The 21,954-nt window shown below is 37.7% G+C and overlaps 2 protein-coding genes across 3 annotated transcripts in view; both read left to right on the forward strand.

Moving 5' to 3' along the window:
• Positions 1-8,516, forward strand: part of GPR149 (G protein-coupled receptor 149) — an 87,212-nt gene extending 78,696 nt beyond the window's left edge. Inside the window, exon 4 of the mRNA XM_061418015.1 lies at positions 6,615-8,516. Coding sequence (XP_061273999.1) covers positions 6,615-7,187 — 573 coding nt within the window. The 3' untranslated portion in view covers positions 7,188-8,516. The remainder of the gene's footprint in view (positions 1-6,614) is intronic.
• Positions 8,517-13,763: 5,247 nt separating this feature from the next.
• DHX36 (DEAH-box helicase 36) overlaps positions 13,764-21,954 on the forward strand; it is a 47,555-nt gene continuing 39,364 nt past the window's right edge. The window contains exons 1-5 of one of the 2 annotated variants that reach the window (XM_061418031.1): positions 14,029-14,108; positions 17,631-17,702; positions 19,138-19,262; positions 20,017-20,248; positions 21,701-21,739. In XM_061418031.1, coding sequence (XP_061274015.1) covers positions 17,682-17,702; positions 19,138-19,262; positions 20,017-20,248; positions 21,701-21,739 — 417 coding nt within the window. In that variant the 5' untranslated portion in view covers positions 14,029-14,108; positions 17,631-17,681. Of the gene's footprint in view, positions 14,109-17,630; positions 17,703-19,137; positions 19,263-20,016; positions 20,249-21,700; positions 21,740-21,954 lie in introns of both variants that reach the window. The other variant, XM_061418024.1, reaches the window with a different exon arrangement.

The raw sequence follows: 21,954 nt of genomic DNA on the forward strand, positions 1-21,954 counted from the left end.
TCATTTCTAATTTTCATTCCAGATTTGCAAAGATCTTCTTCACTCAGATTTTTAAAGAATTACTAAGATTCAAGAAATAATTTTTGCATATTGAAAAGGGAGTCTGATTTCATTTTGTAGTGAATAGCCAATAATATGTAAAGGCCCACTTGAATCCTTATTTTGAAATGCCATCTTCGTGACATCCTATGCCTGGTTTCTTGACTCAGACTTGCTTGATCAAATCTTGCCATTAACATCTTGTATTAATTACATAGCTTCATATCATGTTTGCAAAGTCACCTCATTAGTCTGCTTTCAAATTTCTTGGTTATCCATAAGCATTTACTCTTTGAAATAAATCTTAGAAGAAATTTTTCATGCTCTAAAATAAAAGTCCATTGGTATTCCATTGGAATTTTTATTAAATTGTATTAAATCAATAAAGTAAAAGAAAATTGTCATATTTAAACATAGAGTTTTCCCATATGGAACCATTGTTTCTTCTGTCTCCTATTTATTTTGAACTTTTTTTTCAGGCCTCCTTTTCCCTCACTTCACCTAGGTTAGGTGCTGCTTTTCCATATTTTCGTAAAGGTCCAGCCTGGGTCTATTATACAGCTAATCACAGGGAAATCCAATTGTTTATAAGCTTCAGTACTCTGCATTTTATGGGCTCTTAAGAGAGTCTCTTCATTCCATTACTATAGACCTACCAGCTAGCCAAGTCCCAGTATACAAATCTATCTGTTCTCCTACTTCTAATCTGTCTCCATTTGAGTCCTTCTTCCATAACCATAGTCCTCCTTCCATATCCTCGGGCTTCCCTTGTGGTTCAGCTGGTAAAGAATCTGTCTGCAATGCAGGAGACCTGGGTCCAATCCCCAGGTCCCCAGGTTGGGGAGATCCCCTGGAGAAGGGAGAGGCTACCCACTCCAGTATTCTGGCCTGGAGAATTCCATGAACTGTATAGTCCATGGGGTTGCAAAGAGTCGGACGTGACCAAGCGACTTTCACTTTCACTTTCCATATCCTAAAAGAGGTGGAAAATCCTGCTGTTCTATTCAAATTCTTTCAGCTCCCTCCTTGAATCTCTATTATTGCTCCATTAGTTCAAGTTCCATTTTCTCTCACTTAGAGCAATGTTTCTCTAACTTAAATAAAAGACAAAAGAAAAAAATTATATAAACCTCTTATGATATTGCTTAAAGACATGCAAAATTTGGTGTAAACTCCTTACTCTTGTACTTCATATACAACTCTAAACAACTTATATATTACTTTCATAACCAGTAAAATTTAAATTACTGAATTAGCTTAAAGTAACAGTATGATTTTCCTGAAACTAACCTTCCAACTTTGAATTATGAGTATAAAGTATGCTCAGATATATTTCTTTATAATCTGCCTCTGTGTTTTTACTTCTGTAACTCTCAATCATAGCCTTTGGAATATTTCACAAAATAATTTCGATAACTGGGGACTCTGTACTATTTCAGAATAACCAGTCTTCATACTTAGCTAAACTCTGGCACTATGCACCTCTCAAATGCCAGTTTTAATGAGTTGTCATTTGATAACTCAGTAAAGCTTGTTTTCTCATTCAAAAATAAGGTTAGCATGGAGGAGCTATTGAAATCTGCAGTATTTAGATGTATAAAATCAGATACAAAAAATGTCATATTTGCTTTTGCTTTGATATTAACTGCTCATCAGTGATGCAAGTTGGTTACATATAAAAATATAGCTACACTGTTGATTACACAGTGAAAATTCTTTTTAAGAGACATGCCAATACTTCTGGGCACTGACAACTTAGTTTTCTCATCCCATCTTTTTTAAACTAGCATACTCCATAGGAGTTTGTTTATAGAATGTACCATGCTAATGAGAAAACTTAGGAACAATTTTTAGAGTACCAATATAGGGATTTTTTTTCCTTGCGATAAAGTATAATGTAAGAAGGGTCACTTTCATGTTAACTAGCTCTCAGAATAAAGAAGGCTGTACATATAATTCACATTATTAAATGACAGCCAAATTTTCTGATTAAATAATGTGTTGGTCAATTTTGATTTAGAAAAGGAAAAGAAGTTTCTGGATTTTTCTCAGGATGGAAAGTTTTTAGGTTGGCCCTTAAACTCACAACTTACTACCCAGAAAGCAAGGCTTTAAAAACTGTCAATCTTTTCTTGATTCTTAAGATCAATTTCAAATGACACCCCTACATAAAATCTAGCAGAGGTCCTAGCTCTACTGTTGTTGTTCAGTTGCTCAGTCGTGTCTGACTCTTTGCAACCCTATGGACTGAAGCACGCCAGGCCTCCCTGTCCTTCACCATCTCCTGGAGTTTACTCAACCTCATGTCCATCAAGTCAGTAATGCCATCCAACAATCTCATCCTCTGTGATCCCCTCCTCCTGCCTTCAGTCTTTCCCAGCATCACGGTCTTTTCTAATGAGTCAGCTCTTTGCATCAGGTGGCCAAAGTATTGGAGCTTCAGCTTCAGCATCAGTCCTTCCAATGAGTATTCAGGATTGATTTCCTTTAGAATGGACTGGTTTGATCTCCTTGCAGTCCAAGGGACTCACAAGAGTCTTCTTCAACACCACAGTTCAGAAGCATCAATTCTTCAGCCTTCGGCCTTCTTTATGATCCAACTCTCACATCCATACATGACTACTGGAAAAACCATAGCTTTGACTAGACAGACCTTTGTTGGCAAGGTAATGTCTCTGCTTTTTATTATGCTGTCTAGGTTTGTCATAACTTTTCTTCCAAGGAGCAATCGTCTTTTAATTTCATTGCTGAAGTCACCATCTGCAGTGATTTTGGAGCCTAAGAAAATAGTCTGTCATTGTTTCCATTGTTTCCCCATCTATTTGCCATGAAGTGATGGGACCAGTGATCCCATGGTCCATGATCTTTGTTTTTTGAATGTAGAGTTTTAAGCCAACTTTTTCACTCTCCTCTTTCACTTTCATCAAGAGGCTCTTTAGTTCTTCTTTGCTTTCTGTCATTAGAGTGGTGTCACCCACTTATCTGAGGTTATTGATATTTCTCCCGGCAATCTTGATTCCAGCTTGTGCTTCATCCAGCCTGGCATTTCACATGATGTACTCTGCATACAAGTTACATAAGCAGGGTGACAATATACAGCCTTGACATATTCCTTTCCCAATTTTGAATCAGTCCATTGTTGCATGTACAGTTCTAACTGTTGCTTCTTGACGAGCATGTAGATTTCTCAGGAGGCAAATAAGATGGTTTGGTATTCCCATCTCTTTCAGAATTTTCTAGTTTGTTGTGATCCACACAGTCAAAGGCTTTAGTGTAGTCAATGAAGCAGAAGTAGATGTTTACCTGGAATTCTCTTCCTTTTCCGATGATCTAACAGATGTTGGCAACTTGAACTCTGGCTCCTCTATCTTTTCTAAATCCAGCTTGAACATCTGGAAGTTCACGGTTCACGTACTGTTGAAGCCTGGCTTGAAAAATTTTGAGCATTACTTTGCTAGCGCGTGAGATGAGTGCAATTGTGTGGTAGTTTGAACATTCTTTGGCATTGCCTTTCTTTGGGATTGGAATGAAAACTGACCATTTCCAGTCCTGTGGTCAGTGCTGAGTTTTCCAAATTTGCTGGCATATTGAGTGCAGCACTTTAACAGCATCAGCTTTGGGGATTTTAAATAGCTCACCTGGAATTCCATTACCTCCAGGATCTTTGTTCGTAGTGATGCTTCCTAAGGCCCATTTGACTTCGCACTCCAAGATCTCTGGTGCTAGGTTAGTGATCATGATCACACCATTGTGGTTATCTGGGTCATTAGGATCTTTTTTATATAGTTCTTCTGTGTATTATTGCCACCTTTTCTTAATATCTTTTGCTTCTGTTAGGTTGATACTGTTCTTGTCCATTATTGTGCCCATCTTTGCAAAAAATGTTCCCTTGGTATCTCTAATTTTCTTGAGGAGATCTCGAGTCTTTCCTATTCTATTGTTTTCCTCTATTTCTTTGTATTGATTGCTGAGGAAGGCTTTCTTATCTCTCCTTGCTATTCTTTGAAACTCTGCATTCAGATGGGGATATCTTTTCTTTTCTCCTTTGCCTTTAGCTTCTCTTCTTTTCTCAGCTATTTGTAAGGCCTCCTCAGACAACCATTTTGCCTTTTTGCATTTCTTTTTCTTGGGGATGGTCTTGATCTCCACCTCCTTACTCTATCAGGATAGATAAAGCTGAAATTTTTATTTTTTACACATCTTTCCCACTCAGTCATCTGTGAGGTCTTCGGATGCATGTAGTGAAAATTTAGAATCTTACAGAAAGTATTCAGAAATGTTTAACAAATGATGAATACATAATAAATAAAGTTTACCCAAAGTCGCCACCACTCTAACGATGCTCTGCTGCAGTACTGAACTTAGGTATTGTCTCTCTGTCTTTCCTGTTTCAGTCATACAAGTAAAATTGGTAAAGTTGTTTCTTTGCCTCAGTAGAAGAGCAAACTTAACTTTATGGTGTAAATTTTCAAAGTTTATGTCCCTTTATGGTGCAAGGCCTTAAATCTAGGTCCCCAGGTTCTCTTATGGATAAACAGAATTGAAGCCTTCTCTTTAGTATTTAACTGGGAAAGACTAGTGATGTGTCCCACGTGTCCTAGACTGTATTTTTCTTGGTCCCTAAATTCAATGGGTGTGATATGAAGGCACCTGAATGAAGCTCATGATGCATCCTCCCTTAAAAATTTTACCTAAGTAGATAAGAATCCACACTGTTCCTTAATAGAGGATCCCAATTCTAGGCTTCCCCTAGCCACTCTTAGGTCCATGGCAAATAGGGTGACCAACTGTCCTCATTTTCCTCAGACTGAGAGGCTTCCTAAATGCAGGAATTTCAGTGCTGGAACTGAGACAGCCACAGGCAAACTGGGAAGGGCAATCATCCTAGATTGACAAAATGCTATGAGCCCTCATGCCCATTCCCCTGATGAAAGAAACATTTAAGCTGGTCCAGTGAGTAATTCCAGTCTCTCTCTCTCTCTCTCTCTCTCTCTCTCTCTCTCTCTATATATATATATATATATATATATATATATAAAGTGTCTGCTAACCATCCCCTTACCCCACCTTCTTCTGGACTAACGACATTTCTTTAGTTACAGCAATGGGTTGTGAATCTTACCCACATGATAGAATTGCCTGGAGGGCTTGCTAAGTACAGATTATTTTGAACCTCACCCCTAGAGCTTTTATTTCAGTAGGCCTGGAGTCAGACTCAAAAATAGCATTTCTTGTACGTTATGAGCTGATGCTGATAATGCTGCTCTGGAGATCTAGCTTTTAGAACCAATGCTCTAAAAGTTTGCATATTACTGTCTTCTTCTGAAACTAACTGGGCTTCCCTTGTGGCTCAGATGGTCAAGAATCTGCTTGCAATGCAGGAGACCAAGTTTGGGTTGGGAAGATCCCCTGGAGAAGGGAATGACAACCCAGTTCAGTATTCTTGCTGGGAGAATTCCATGGACAGAAGAGCCTGGTGGGCTATAGTCCTTAGGGTTGCAAAGAATTGGACACAACTGAGTGACTAACACTGTCACTTGTCTAAAACGAACATGTAATCAAAAAAGTCAATTGAAAGTATGAAGGCATGAATCAATAATATAAACTACACACTATTGGAAGAATTAATCTTTATTTCTTATGCAGTTCTCAGTGGTGAGTACAGTTTAAAACCAAAATTTTAATACTTTAAAATGTAATATAAATTTTTGTAGGGGTGTGGGGGAGTTCTCTATTACCAGGTTTACTTTAATGACTGTGATTTCTCTGTGGAAAAGTAAGCACACTGTACCACACAGTTCTGGTGACATTTGGTTCCTCTGTGCACATTTGAGCACTGTGTGCTCAAATCTGCAGTTGAAATACTCTTTATATTTAATCTGAACCACAGTTTCACAATTGTCACTGTCTCTGCTTCCCTAGTGGCTCAGAGGCTAAAGCGTCTGCCTGCAATGCGGGAGACCCGGGCTTGATCCCTGAGTCTAGAAGATCCCTTGGAGAAGGAAACGGCAACCCACTCCAGTACTCTTGCCTGGAAAATCCCATGGACAGATGAACCTGGTAGGCTACAGTCCATGGGGTCGCAATGAGTTGGACACGACTGAGTGACTTCACTTACTTACTTGCTGGCATACAAAGGGAGGGAAAGTGCATTCAAATCACAGTCTGCACTTCTCTCAACCTATGAAAAGTTTTTAACAAAACTGAACATGTAACAAAAATATAAAAGCAATTCCGAAGTGTATACATACATTTGATTTTATCCTTATATTCTGCCCAACTCCTGCTGGCCACAGTACACACACACTTTGCTTTCAACTGTAGAAATAGATCCCTTATCCTCAAAGGTAGGTTTCTGACTGCCCTCATTTAGATGTAGTATTTGACCTAGAAGAAACTAAGTACAGAGCTTTGATGACAGAATTTCAATCCTGTATCTGTAAAAGGTTTCCATGGAAATGAGTCTGAACCAGAATAACGTTACCATTATCATGAAAAAAAAAATGATGAAAAAATGAATGGCCCCCTCTCAGACACTAGTTTTCAATAATAACCATTTTTGTCTTTGTCCCCAGCGTTCCGGAGGTGCTCTGGCCATTCCCTTGTGCGCATTCCAGGGGACCGTGTCTCTCCAAGCCCCGACCGGGAAAACCCTATCTCTGTCTACCTATGAGGTGAGCGCAGAAGGGCAAAAAATAACCCCAGCCTCTAAGAAAATAGAAGTCTACCGATCCAAAAGTGTTGGCCATGAACCAAACTCAGAAGATTCTGCCTCCACATTTGCGGACACCAGTGTGAAAATACACTTGGAGGTTCTTGAAATTTGTGATAATGAAGAGGCCCTGGACACGGTGTCAATCATTAGCAACATCAGCCAGTCCTCCACGCAGGTCAGATCGCCTTCCCTACGCTACTCACGGAAGGAGAACAGATTTGTTTCCTGTGATTTAGGGGAAACAGCCTCATATTCTCTCTTTTTACCCACAACTAATCCCGATGGTGATATCAACATCTCCATTCCAGACACTGTGGAGGCACACAGGCAGAACAGTAAAAGGCAGAGCCAAGAGACCGTTGGCTACCAGGAGGAAATCCAGCTGTTAAATAAAGCTTATCGGAAAAGAGAAGAAGAAAGCAAGGGTGACTAGTGATCATTTAGCCTGATAAAGGCAAGAATGGCTCTGCAACTTCAAATGACTAAACTAACACCTTTATTCTGAGGCTTATTGATTTTCTTTATTATTTGTTGGTTTACATAAGCTTAACAGACTTAATTATTTTTAGCACAAACAGCTGAAATTAGTGCAAACACTTAAGTGCTTTTGATGTGTTACTTATAGATCACTCACTGTGGCAATTAAAAGGTTCTGTTTCTTATCCGATTTCTAAAAATCTTTTCTAAATCAAAACCCTGGTCTAGTTTACTAATGTTTTCACCTATATCTGTCAACCTCAGAGTAAACAGAAAATTGTATAAAGTCATTGAAAATATTGTTCTCATGCATGTGTCTTGACACATAATGTTGGCCCTTACTGCAAGGGGGAAAATGACATTTTGGGAATGGAAAGAATGTAGCAAAACTCTGAGTTGTATGTGAAGAAAGAAAGAGAGAAAAAGAAGTCTCTCCATCGTGTCCGACTCTGTGACCCCATAGACTGTAGCCTACCAGGCTCCTCTGTCCATGGGATTTTCCAGGCAAGAGTACTGGAGTGGGTTATATGTGAAGAGGCTTGCCTAAATGTGGCTTGCAAAGCAAGCTTATTACAGTTACTGCTTTAGCTTCATACTGATATCTAGGAAATACATTCCTGCATAAAATAGCAAATAAGCTTCCAACTCTGAAACATGCATGTCCCTAGTCTGTACCTAGTTGTTCCCTTCATTTCTATAAAGTACAAATTGTTTACTGATTTTTTTATTTCTCTCTTAAATATGAGTGTTCTCCTTTCATCTTTTCAGTATGTTGACTGCTCTTAAAATAAATATATTGTATGTTAGAAGTAGAATTGGAAGTAGCTCTTAAACATATTGGAAAATGTTGTAAATATATACTTATCATTTCTAGAAGTGTTTTGTTTATTTGAACAGAAACTAGGAAAAAAACACTCCAAGTTCTGTGAGGTACACCCAAGTAGAGTAACAAAATTCTGGGTAGAGCAGAGGAAAAATCCTCTAAGTCCAAATTAAAGGGTCTGTTTCTAAAGCTGCAGATTTGGCAAACCTCCTTAGCTGCTCTTGAAGTATAGAAAATTTTAGTTCACCTATCTTCCAAGTTTAGGTGCTTTTTCATTTCCTTCCCAAAGATGTGTGTGCCTCAAGCAAAGAAACAATTCAATATAATTTATTGATTGTGAGGTATATGTTTCAAGATTAATTTTTAAATGTGTTACATTGCAAAAATGCAGATATCACCTTGTTAGAATAATAGTAACGTACGTATCAAAAATTAAGAAGTGATTTTTCTTTAAATTGCTTTATTCTGATCTTTGTGTAAATATATATTAAATGTATTACTTAAATGTTTATTTTTCAAAGTTATTAAGTTGACATTCTACATTTTTAAACTTTGTACTCTCTCACTTTACTCACATATCTTTATTATTAATTACAGACTGAATTATTTTTTTAAATGATTTATTTTGGCTCTCATTTCATTATGTTGAATCAGAATGCTAAATTACTTCACATAATCCTTCAGATTGTTTTATCTTTAGATTATTTTTTTTGCTACCAAGAAATCATTTTCAAAATAATTCAGATGTATTCATTACAAATGTAGTTCATTTAATATTTTTTAAGATCAAACTTGAGGGTTAATTTAATATATGACAAATGGCCAGATTAATCTGACAGTATAAATCAACAGTGTTAAATGCCTGTTATAAAAGCAAAAGTTGAATATTCTAATAATGCTTTGTAAAAGACGGGTTTTGATATATTAAACTTAGTTGTATAACTTTATAAAACAGAAAAGTGATTTTGCTGCTTAAAGTATAATTTCTACCAGCAAGGAAATTACAAACAGAATCATAATAAAAATGAAGAAATGCAGCACTTTGAGTGGAAAGGAGGAGATGACAAAAATTAAGGTTTAATGAACATAAGGACTTGATTGTAAGACAGTAACAGCCCTTTCTCTCCTGTGTGCTATTTTCTTTTCACTGGACTTGGGCCTATGCCGGAGGAACTGAATACAAAACAAAAAAACACTAGCATATTCCCATTTAATTGTCTTTGGTTGTTGAATTAACTATATGATGGATACACTTAAAAATTCTGTTGTATTGATACAATACCAGGATTATTTACCCTCAAGCCATAGACTAATCAGCATCACAATGGTAACCTGTAACACTTCAAACTCCAAGGCAACAGGAAGTGGATCTCAAGAAAAATCTACAGGGGCCTATGCCAAAGCATGAACGGCTCCTATCAATCCCTGTTAAGAGAGGGGAAAGTTTGACTACACCAGTATAAAATCTGCTTACTCTTTAATGTGATTATGATTGTAAAAATGTGTTCTGGTATAGGACATATCCTTATAGATATTTTGTGCTATGTTTAAATATATTACCTTTGCATTGTTATATTGTTCTTATTATTAATAAATGCTCTACTTCATATAGTTTATCTCTTTTCTACACAGACTGATATAGCTGAAGACAAAAACTGTTTACTTAATAAAAATATCACCACCTGGTGGTGACTCCTATAAACTGAAAAGTCATAATACCTATAATTTCCCAATAATATAAAAGCATATTACATAATCCCAAAGACTTCCAAGAGTTATGACTGACAGAGGCAACCATTTTGAAGATAGCAAATATCACAGTATTAATTAAAACAATTTTTAAAAGGCTTGGTAATGCATTGTTTGGAAGTTTTTTTCTCAATGTAGTTCTGTAGTACTGAATTTAATAAATAGATATTCTCTTCATTTCTTATACTATTCAGCTACTTTCATTCATGTATTCATCATAATATTTAGTGAATGCCTATTTCATGCTAAAAATTATTCTAGGTACACAGGATTATAACTATGTAATAATTATGTAATATTTTGCAAAAAAACCAAAAAAAAAATGTGTGTGTATATACACATATATACTGTGAATAGACTGTGAGCACACACGAGACTTCTTTGACTTCCTTTTTTCTTGGGGAGTATAGTTGTTTTACAATGTTGTGTTGGTTTCGGCTGTAAAGACTTTCCTCACATCTGACATCATGTGTGAGTTCTGGTGTTCCCCAAACCACTATCAATTTTAATAATTCACTAGAAGAACTCATAGAACTCCTTGAAAGTTGTATAGTCACAGTTATGGTATGTTACAAGGAAAGGATACAGATCACAATCAGCCAAGAGAAGAAGCACATACAGCAGAATCCAGAAAAAAGGCCTAAGTATGGAGCCTCTGCTTTCCTTTCCCTGAGGAGTCATGAACAGCACTACTTCCCTAGCATCAATGTGTGACAACACACGTGGAATATTGCCAGTAAGGAATGAATCTTGTTGTGCAGTCTTTAATGGGACTTCATCATGTAGGAGTAGGGCAAAGATGGTTGACTTCTCACAAGACTGATCTCAGTTTCCATCTCCTCAGGAGGTCAAGCTTATATGGAATGAATAACTCAAAGGTACTACACTAAATCACATTTTTACTATCTGGCTGATCTAAGGACCTCAAAGTCACTTCTATCACGTATAACATTCCAAGGGTTTAGAGCAAAGGTCAGGCCTCTCTTTGGATAGGATTAAGCTCTTCACTACATATATGTACATTGGTCATATACAGCTCTTATACAGGTCATATACAGAGCTTCACTACATATATATGTATATATGCATATATGTCCGGAAAAGACAATGGCACCCCACTCCAGTACTCTTGCTTGGAAAATCCCATGGAGGGAGGAGCCTGGTGGGCTGCAGTCCATGGGATCGCGAAGAGTCGGACATGACTGAGCGACTTCATTTTCACGTGTCACTTTCATGCACTGGAGAAGGAAATGGCAACCCACTCCAGTGTTCTTGCCTGGAGAATCCCAGGGACGGGGAGCCTGGCGGGCTGCCGTCAATGGGGTCGCACAGAGTCGAACACGACTGAAGAGACTTAGCAGCAGCATGCATATATCTCAGGTAATGCTAAGTATTTTGACATAAAATAGGCACCAGATGTAATTTTTAAAAATTAGAATAAAGGAATAATGACAGAAGAAGTGTTGTTTTCAAATATTTCAGTGAGGAAAGCATTCGCTGATTAAGGTAACATTTCATCAGAGATGCAAGTCAAAGATCAAGGTGTTAACTGATTTGGTTCTTGTAAGAGCTCTCTTCTTGGCTTGTAGACAGCCTCTGTCCTCATATGGCCTTCCTTCTGAGGAAAGAGAGCAAGCTCTCTGGTGTCATTTGAAACATTATCTCAAACAATCCACACTATTTCCTTCTTCTTTTGTTCCTATCATCTCCAATGACTATCTACTCCTATACTGAAAAATTCACATACTTGTGTATCAGGTGTGCCCAACGGGTACATTTATTTGAACTCTCCATTCCTATAATTTTAATATTAGCTAAGAACTCCCCAAACATACACTCTGTCTTCTCTCTCTACACTTTTAACTCATAAAACCAACTGCTTTCTAGACATCAATTCGTATGTTTCATAGGTGCTCAAACTCTACTATTATTAATTATATATATTAACTCAAGCCTCGCCCTCCAACTTCCCCCCACCAAAATCTTCCTCATCCTATGTTCTTTATATTTTAGGATACAGTACTTCTCCGTTGGATCATCTTTCAAATCTTCAACTTAGGAGTCACCTGACCCTTTCCTCTAATTCTCCACATCCAAGTGAATTACCAAATCTTGATCATATTTTTTTCATTAGTATTTCTTAATTCCAGTCCTTCCCATATTCCATCTTGTTCTGTCATCCCATTCTGTCTCCCCAAAATCACAGCCTAAGTCTCTCTACATACATTCTTGCCTTCTCCATTCCTTTCTACTCAAAGCAGTCAAAAAAATATTTCCCTGATTTAAAATGTATTATTCTTTCTGTGACATGTAAGGTCTTTTATGGCCAGGCTCCTTTCTATCACTTTGGCCTTAACCATCAATTTCTTAAGTTTCAGTGTGGAATTTTCTCACTCTCTAACATTTCCATCGTCTTTCTTCAAGCACAATGTTCCATCCACCTGTAATAATTTACTGCTTACTCTCTCATTCTTTAGAAAGAACCTGATTCCAAAATTATATTCTTTTTCCATAACATCTCACGGCTATTGGTGGGTGGGGGAAATTTTTTTTCCTTTACCCTCCTATGTTTAGTTCTCTGGGACTTGGCATACTAAATTGACAAAAGACGGATTAGCAAGTGAAGGAAGTGAAAATCCACTTCAGTATTCTTGTCTGGAAAACCCCATGGACACAGGAGCCCGGTGGGCTACAGTCCATGGGGTTACAAAAGTCAGACACAGGTGAGCACACCCATATGCACACAAAACAGATTTAATCACATATCTACAGGAGTTCACAGAATTGTGCCTCAAGGCAGGGGTTAGAACTTGGCACTTATGTATCATCTTTTAGAGAAGGGAAGGAGGAGAAAGCTATTTATGGGAAAACAAATGGTTTTTATGAAACATAAATGTGCTTTTATGAGGATAGATGGAAGATATTTTTGTTACCAAGTCTTTTTAGGTGTGATGCTGATTTGCAGTCTCCAGTGACAAAAGTCCATCTAGTCCATCTTCTCTGATTACTCTCCCAAGGAAGGGATTTATGACAATAAAGATCTGAGTTCTTCTGGGAGGCCGTGTTTTTAGGCATTTAAAAGATTTTAGGAATTCAATTGCTACGGTTCAAAATAATGTTTTCTGCCACAGTGAAGTATTCTGAACCCCTTCATATGGCATTTTCCTTTAACTCACAATGTACATTTCTTTTGCCTTTATCTTCTCTTAAATACTGCAAGCAAATGAAAGTTGATGCCATACTTGTCTTGTTGAGTGAATATCTCCAGCACCTTTAAATTAGTATATGTATAAATGAACCGGATAGTCCCAGGGAAATTTGCAAGCCTGTGTAGCCAAGCCACTTGATTATTCAAGAATAGCTCGTGGAAGATACTCAATGGCCTGCTCAATCAGCAATAGACAGCTTCACCTAAACATAGGAATCTTCAACTGCTGTTTTACTTAAATTGCCTAAGTGCTCTACACTGAATTTGGGTAAGCAGGCTCATCTTATGCCTTTAGATAAAGGTAGTAAACGACGACAATCCTTTAAGAGAGGCAGGAACGTTCTTATACTTAATCATTGATTTGAAACAGGTGCGAGGCTGTTTTCATGCCATAGCCACTAGTTCAAAAATTTTTAAAGGAATTAATTTCTTAAAGACTTTAGGGGGAAAAACATTCGACTCACAGGTTCTTTTACTGTGCCAACCGACATTTACAGGGCCTACTGGGAAGCAAACTCCCAAGAGAATAAACTAAAACCCAAAACCCGTTTCCTCACATGCTGGACTTTCGGAAAGAAAACCTATAAGTCTCCTGCTGCCTCTCCCTCCAAAGGTATAAAGGTAAATATCTCTGAGCACAACACAGATTTCACCTGAGCCAACCCGGGGACCTCCCGGGCCGACGTCCTGTGACGTCACCGGAAACGTCTGCTTGTGACATTTAATGTCCCTCCCTCTTGCGCTGGGCGCCGGAAGCAAAGCGGAAGTGGACGCTCACCGGCTTCCGGCCCCGGTCGCCATTTCCAGCGGTTGCAGGTACTCACGAGTTGAGGTCTGCTGGGACAATGAGCTATGACTACCATCAGAACTGGGGCCGCGATGGTGGCCCCCGCAGCTCTGGCGGGGGTTACGGAGGAAGCTATGGAGGCAACCATGGAGGAGGCCATGGGGGGAACCGAGGCTCTGGAGGTGGCGGCGGCGGAGGTGGTGGTCGAGGCGGCCGAGGCCGACATCCCGGGCACCTGAAAGGCCGCGAAATCGGCTTATGGTACGCGAAGAAACAAGGCCAGAAGAACAAGGAAGCAGAGAGGCAGGAGGTAAACTGAGACTCGGTAGTGGAGGGAGGATGGGGCTGGACAGGTTTCTTTTCCAGCCTTCTGCCCACCACCCCCCACCCTTTTTTTTTAACTTTTTTTTTTTTTTAACTGGTGTATGTGCTTTGTGAAGTGCAAGTGCTAAAGCTTCCTGTAGTGGATACTAGAGCGGTAGCGGAAACGTTGGCCACGTGCATCTTACCTGGAGCTGTTGAGGTTTATGCGGGCCAAGAGTACACTTTGCTTGAAAGACAGAGAACTGGGAACCAAATATTAAATTGAAGGTCCATCCGGAATTAACTTTATTGGGTATCACGTAGTATCTGTAGCTACCCTTTCCGTTATGATGTTACTTTCATTTAAGTTCTTTGCCTGATGAACTCTAAAATAGCGGTTTTATACATTAAATACAGGTTTGCGTGGAACAAAAAGCACTATTTTGAATGTAGATCCTTCCAGCTTTCATTTTAGTATTAAGATAGGCACAAACTTAGGTTTTTTATTATTACGGTGGGCTGCGGAGATTTCTGCTGATTAGGAGCTCTTTGAGAAGGAAACCTAGGATCCTAGAAGTGGAAGAAGTTTCGAGAGTTGATTTGGTCTTTTGTCTTCAGCTGGCAGTTGTTGCTTTGATTTGTATACTAAACACCTGTCTGTAGTAAAGGAACCATTAAAGTTCCCCGAGTGGCCTATTGTAATAATTATGTATATATGATTAAACCTAAGTCTTCTTAATATGAGCTCTACAGTAGCTTTCTACTTAAAAAGCTATTTAAAAAGCATCTTTCATATTAGATGCAGAGTGTGATTGAATCATCATTTAGGCTTCTGTGTTTCAGTTATCCCATTTCTTTGTTTTCCTTTTATCTAACTGAACTGATGTCATTTTTATTGAATTTCGGGGGAACATTATCCATTTACCTTAACAATTTACCATTATTCTTCAAACGACATTTATTTGACATGCAAATAATTAGAGTATTCATCGAGCAAACTTTTTTTTAAAGTTAAGGGAAGCACATCTAAGTTGTCTTGAAAGAAATTGGGAGAATGATTGAATAATTAGTATTTGAGAATATACATAGTAACTTCCCAAGAATTCTTTATCAATTTTTTTTTTACCCTTTTTTCACACAAGGTTTTATGCATGTTGCTATGGAGATCTGAAAAGTATTCAAGGACCTTACAGTCTAGTTGAAAAAATAAGAACTAAACAGGTGAAACGTTAAGCAAATCAGGAAAATCTGTTATTTCCACCTGAAGCCAGTTGTACATTGCATGATTATAAACTACACTCTTGACTTCCGCCACCTCCCAAAACCTTCTCCATTTTAGTACAAGTCACTGCCAGTTTTTCATTTGTCAAGGCCAAAATGAGATTGGTTTTGATTCTTTCATTTCAGCAAATCTGTTTTCCTTCATATATCTCAACTCTAACCACCTATCTCCACAGTAGTTTCCATAGATCAAGCCACTATTTTGTTGTCTTTCCCTGAATCTTAACTGCTTGGTCTTCTATTTCTACTCCTTCCCATAAAATCTGACTCTTGTAGAGCCTTCAGTTCAGTCAGAGCCTTCAGTTCAGTCATTCAGTCGTGTCCGACTCTTTGCGACCCCATGAATTGCAGCACTCCAGGCCTCCCTGTCCATCACCAACTCCCGGAGTTCACTCAGACTCACGTCCATCGAGTCGGTGATGCCATCCAGCCATCTCATCCTCTGTCGTCCCCTTCTCCTCCTGCCCTCAATCTTTCCCAGCATCAGGGTCTTTTCAAATGAGACAGCTCTTCGCATCAGGTGGCCAAAGTATTAGAGTTTCAGCTTCAACATCAGACCTACCAATGAACACTCAGAACTGATCTCTAGGATGATTTCTATTTCTATTTCTACTCCTTCCCATAAAATCTGACTCTTGTAGAGCCTTAGATCATCTCATTCTCTAGCTGACAATTTGAAAGCCAGGTCACTTCTGTCTCAGTCTCATACATTTCGGTCGCATCCTAATGTGTTTTCCAGGAATCTTGGCAATTTAGATTCTACATATCAGGTTTCCTTCTATGACCCATACCTTTCTGAGCTTATTTCCCAATCTGATGTAATTAAAGCTTTCATAAACATACTTTTTTTTTTGCTTTTTTATTATAGTTCTCATACCATTCTCTAAAATTATCTCTCCATTTTCTCTACTAAACATTTCAGTTTTTTGAAATATTTCAATAATTTGGCTCAGCCTCTCTTTTTTTGATCACTTTCAGCCCTGCATGATTGCTTGCTTCCCATTCAAGATTCCCAAACCTTTACCTTTTAAGTAATCTTTCTGCTTACAGTGACTGTGTTCTAATGATGCATTGTTACAGTTTCAAAAGATATTTTTGAGGCTCTAATGTATTTGAAATAGTATTAGAGGCACCTTACAGAAATTGTGGTGTGTTAGGTGCTATAGGGCAGTTAGAATACAATGTTTAAGTAGTACAGTAAGGAAGCTATGGGCTCATCACCTGACTCAAATTAGGAAGAGCTTAGTAGGTTCCCTAGAAAAAAAAAACCCTTAAGCTGAAACTTGAGAAAGTATATTTGTGTTTTTGACTTGGGGTCTTAGGCAGAAGCAGCAGCATGCACCACAGCCTAGAGGTCAGGAGGAATGTGTTCAAAGAACTGATCAAGTAAGGGCATGGCTGAGGAGGGCACAAAACAGACTATATTTTAATTTGCAACCCAGTACTTATGTATAACTGAACAAGGCGTTTCATAAAATAATTCTTAATTACCTGTACCTTGCCCTGGGGCTTTTGTTTCTACCTTTCTGCCCTCTCCTCCTGCCCCCCTTTAATGCTGGTCACGATACTTTCATTGCACAGATAGCAGTATGAAAGGTCCTGGACTAGAAGATAAGTAGAGCTCTGACGTTCTTTCCCCTAAGAACTCTAGCAAAGTCATTAAAGCATTTTAAGCAAAAATGAAGTGTTAGATTTGTGTTTAAATTCACTCTGGGTAGCCGTATAGAGAATGGATTGAAGAAGAGACAATTCTGGGACGGGGAGACCAGTTAAACAGCCCCTGCAGTAATTCAGGTGAGGAATGACACCTTGAATTAGGACATTGGCAGTAGGGATGGCAGAAGTGGACAGCTTCAAATGTTTTAGGAGATAGACTCAAGATGATTTTATCTGGAGGAAGGGGAAAGCAGGTGTGAATGAATGACACTAATGACCACAAAGAGCACACTTATTGGAGGAAAACGATGGGATCAGCTTAAGCACACCAAGTGTGGTATTATAGGGCATATAAGTGGTGGTTTCAGGGAAGTAGAAGGCTGTGTGGATCTGTTGCCTAGGGGAATCTAGACTGCAGGTGAATACTTGACAAGTTTGTGGGACTATGCCTAGTAGTTGAGATATAGAAGTGAATGGGAATAGTGATGGGACAGGCCTGAAATCTGTAGACCATTGCTTCTCAAACCTGAATCACCTGGTATCTTGTAAAAATGTAGAACTCGCGCGGGCTCAGATACAGCTTTTCTCACAGGCTCCCAGATGACGTCAATACTGCTGGCCTGCTGAGCACTCAGGCTGTATAATGAAGAACAAGAGAAACAAGGTATGGGCTGAGGAGGAGAAGCTTGAAAGATCTAGGAAGGAGCCTTCAGAGAAGAGAAAAATAAGGATGTGGATGTTGTTTTGGAATCCAGGAGAATCCTTTAGGGAGAAAAAGTATATAGAAAAGTGAAAGTAATCAGTAGTGGCAAATGCTGCACTAATGTCAAGTAATATAAGAGTTCAGAGTGTCTTGGCTTTAGCAACAATGTAATTGGTAACCTTGATGAGAGCACTTTTCATGGAGTTGTGGAATTAAAAACCAGATTACAGTGGAGTGCCTGGAGAAGGAAAGAGGCAGAAATGGGGTACTTCCAGGCAGTTCTACAGTGGAAAGGAAGGAGAAAAGTTAAGGGTGGGAGAATTCAAGGGAAAATATTTGTTTTTGTTTTAAAAGTGAAGAGGTTTGACTGTGTTCAATTCCTACCATCATGAACTGATGGTAAGGAGCCAGTGGAGAGGAAAGGTGTATTAGAGAAGACTAAATCATGTTACAGTAGTAGTAGATAGCCCATAGATCTTAATGAATTATCACAGTAAAGGTTTTCTGCTCACATTACTTGACCATTGAAGTTCACTGAACAGTTCTCATGAGAATAAAGTCCACAGAGCCTCTGCGCAATAATTTGGACTACATTGTGAGTCTCCTTTGCCAGGAGTTTCCAATTATAAGCTGAAAGAATATTTGAGAATGTCCAGAGCAGGAAAGGGATAATCAAAAAATCAAATACCTTGATAAGTCATGAAACCTAAAATATGTGTATGAGATTCTTCAGGCAGAGGGTGAGGTAAAGTGAGAAGTAATGTAATTGGAAGAAGGTTAGGAAGGAGACACCTACAGAAAAGGGCTAGATTCATGTTTGGAATTTGAGCATTCTTGAATTAACTGCCACAGCCTCTGGGGCCTCATTGTACAGAAAACCTCATTAAAAATAATTTGCCAAAAAAGTTTTATATGTTTTTCAGGGGCTATTTTGTCTTTCAATCATCTCACCTTTTTGTGAATATAAAATTAATATTACAAGTTGAGAACTTTTTAAGTGAGACTATTTATAATGTAAGAGATTTAAATGCTCATTGCCACCAAAACATTTCTTGCATTTTTTAACTTTTGTTTTTATCAGAACATTTGCGTTTATTAAATTTAATTGTATCTTTTAAATTTTAAGATAGGAAAAAAGTAATAACAGTATAATGTAAGGGTAGAAAGAGCACCAAAGTTTTAGTAAAGGACATAATTCTTTCTTCACCAGTTACAGTAGAGATGATTTTATAGACACATAGTAGAAAAGTGTTTGGAAGGCAAGTGGGGGGTGGGTTTAACTTTCTTTTATATGTTTGTTGAATATATATTGTGTTGCTTTAATTTTTTTAGTTGTCAGATGATTTTGCACGTTTTCTCATGTTGATAAGGGTGCTTTTTCCTTTGCACAACATAGAGAGCTGTAGTACATATGGATGAACGTCGAGAAGAACAAATTGTGCAGCTGCTACATTCTGTGCAAACTAAGAATGATAAAGATGAAGAAGCACAGATATCTTGGTTTGCTCCTGAAGATCATGGGTAAAACAAAAAGTATTCTTTTTAAAAAAATTAACAGAGTGACACTTGTTTTAGAGCATTTGCTTGCAAAAAATGATAATAAATATTGTTAGACTCTTCTATAAGTGTAATTTAGCCTCAGAGTATTTTTTCTTCTTATGTAGATTGAGCAGGGTTAGTGAAAGATTTAAAAATCTAGGTGGTATCATTCCCACAGAAGAATTTAATGGTAGGAATAATCTACTTACATAGTAGGCTGATGAAGTTGTTATTTATTGTTCTAACTACCCACCATTGTATTTCCAAAATTCTCTTGTGGAGGAGATCTGTAAAAAGTTAAATTGCTGTTGTAGGAAATTCATAGAAACTATCATCAGGGCAAATTAGAAGTAGTTTTTCTGGGACTGCGTAGTATAGCATCCCATTTGTAGCTCAGAAAGGGTAGCAGGAAGAAAATGAAGTTGTGTAATAAAACAAGGCTCAGAAAATTAGGTAAAGAAAAACACTAAGTCATTGCTATGAAGGAATGACTATTGGGTAGACTTTTATTGTTTAACTACCACAAGGAATAACCTATCTGTCAGTATCTATTTGTAGGGTGGAAATTGAATTTATTATAAGAATCTAAGTATTTTCATATTGCTCTACTAAGATAAAAGAATAAGCACTTGATTTTGGTGATTTTGAAATCATTAAACAGCATATTGTTCTATTGTTTCAGGGCTTGAGTGGATCTTTATTTAACCTTCATCATTTTTTTATTTTTTCAAAATAGATATGGTACTGAAGCTCCTGCTGAGAACAAACCAAATTCAGTAAAGAATGTGGAGCATCAGGAAAAAAAAATGATAAATCAAGAAAAGAGGCCATTTAGAATCAGGGACAAATATATTGATCGTGATTCTGAATATCTCTTGCAAGAAAATGAACCAGATGCAACTCTAGACCAACAATTATTGGAAGATTTACAAAAGAAAAAAACTGACCTTCGGTATATTGAAATGCAGGTAATGGAAAGAAAAGATTTTTACTTGTCATCTCTTCTGACACTTGATAAAAATGTATTTATGGTTAGAGGTAGCTGCCTGATACCTAAATGAGTTGAGATTTTTCAACAAGCCGTCCTCTGAGAATCCCCCACCCCCACCCTATCCCTCCCACCCACCCCCCCATAGTACAGAAAAGTAGTGAGAATGGAATTACACATAAGGAGCCTATCTCACAGTTTATATGATGAAGAGAAGAAATATTTAAGAAATGGGTAGTGCAAACGGAAAAAAAATCACTCTTTAATATTTTTAGACTGTTAGATGTTATAAGAGACAGGTTGGTTAGAATTGTAAAGTTGTTTTCTTCTGGAACATCTAATCCACTCTTTCCTTTTACAGATGTTAAAATTAAATCCCTCAAAAGTCATATGATGTGCTTAGGTACACTAACACTTTAAAGACAGAACTGTGGCAACTGAGTTCTCTTGAAATTTTTTCAGTATTTTCTTATCCTGGGCAAGGTCCCTCCTGCTAAAACATGAAATTGAATGCTTTGTGGATGGATGGATGTTCTAGAGATAGATGTAATAAAATGTTCACTTTTTTTTTTTTTTTAAAGAAACTAGGGAATTCTGAGAGCCATGTCTTTAATGTGCAGATATGTACTGCTGTTTTTGAGAAAGGCAGATCATTGTATCTCCTGTAGGAAAGAAAGGATCTTTTGGCTCAGTGAAGGTTGAATATCCTTATTAAAACAGATCAGCTGAGGTTGTCTAGGGACCAAATGCTGTAGCTCTTTGATGCCTTTTGAGTGAAAATATGTATTAGGGGCAGAGAAGATTTCAAGATGAAGTTATTGAGACTATTTTACCTGAGAGCTGAGCTGCTTGTATAACCTTAGGAACACAGTGTTAGCTGCCATCTCTGCTTTGTATGGAGGACAGAACTCAGATATTATTGAAGATGAGTAATTGATCTAGTGCAGAGAAAGTTAGGAGAAGAAGTGGTTGGTCTTCCTTTTGGTCAGGCATGTTGTAAATGCTTCCTGTGTGCCACATCATTTAAACCTCTCAGCAGCCCTGTGCAGATTACACTTGTCCGTTTCACAGGAGGAAAAAGAATCTTAGGTTTAGTGACCTACCTGTGCTTTGTGCTTGCACAGCTAGTACCAGAACCAGGTTTAAAATTTAAGTGTTTTTAAGACCTCAACTTTTTTCATCCTTGGTAATATGCCATATTTTTTTTCCTTTAAGTTACAATTTTTTGATAAACATTTTTCCACTTGCTTGATGCCTGTCATTGTGCTATTTTCCAAGATAAGTCTTGACACCTCAAGCTATGTGGTAAAAAAAAATACTTTTGGACTCTTAATATGTTTATCTATGATATATTCTATTTACCAGGATTATAATTTGATTATATTTCTCTTGTAAAAAATGAAAATTTTTTTTTTTCTTTTTATAATTTCAGCGTTTCAGGGAAAAGCTGCCATCGTATGGAATGCAAAAGGTAAAATTTATATACACTATTTAATATGATTTGCAAAATGCTTAAATCCATTTCTTTTAAGCTTTGAATCAAGAAGAAATATAAATTAATGAACGTTTCCCTAAAGGACAGTCTTGGAAGTTCGTTTTATTCTTTTGAACTGTTGAAAGACCAAAAAAAAAAAAACATTTCTGAAGCAGTTTTACTGAAAATTTTTCTTTATTTATGTCCATGAT

The sequence above is a fragment of the Bos javanicus genome, chromosome 1 (genome assembly GCF_032452875.1).
Source record: "Bos javanicus breed banteng chromosome 1, ARS-OSU_banteng_1.0, whole genome shotgun sequence".
Lineage (NCBI taxonomy): Eukaryota > Metazoa > Chordata > Mammalia > Artiodactyla > Bovidae > Bos > Bos javanicus.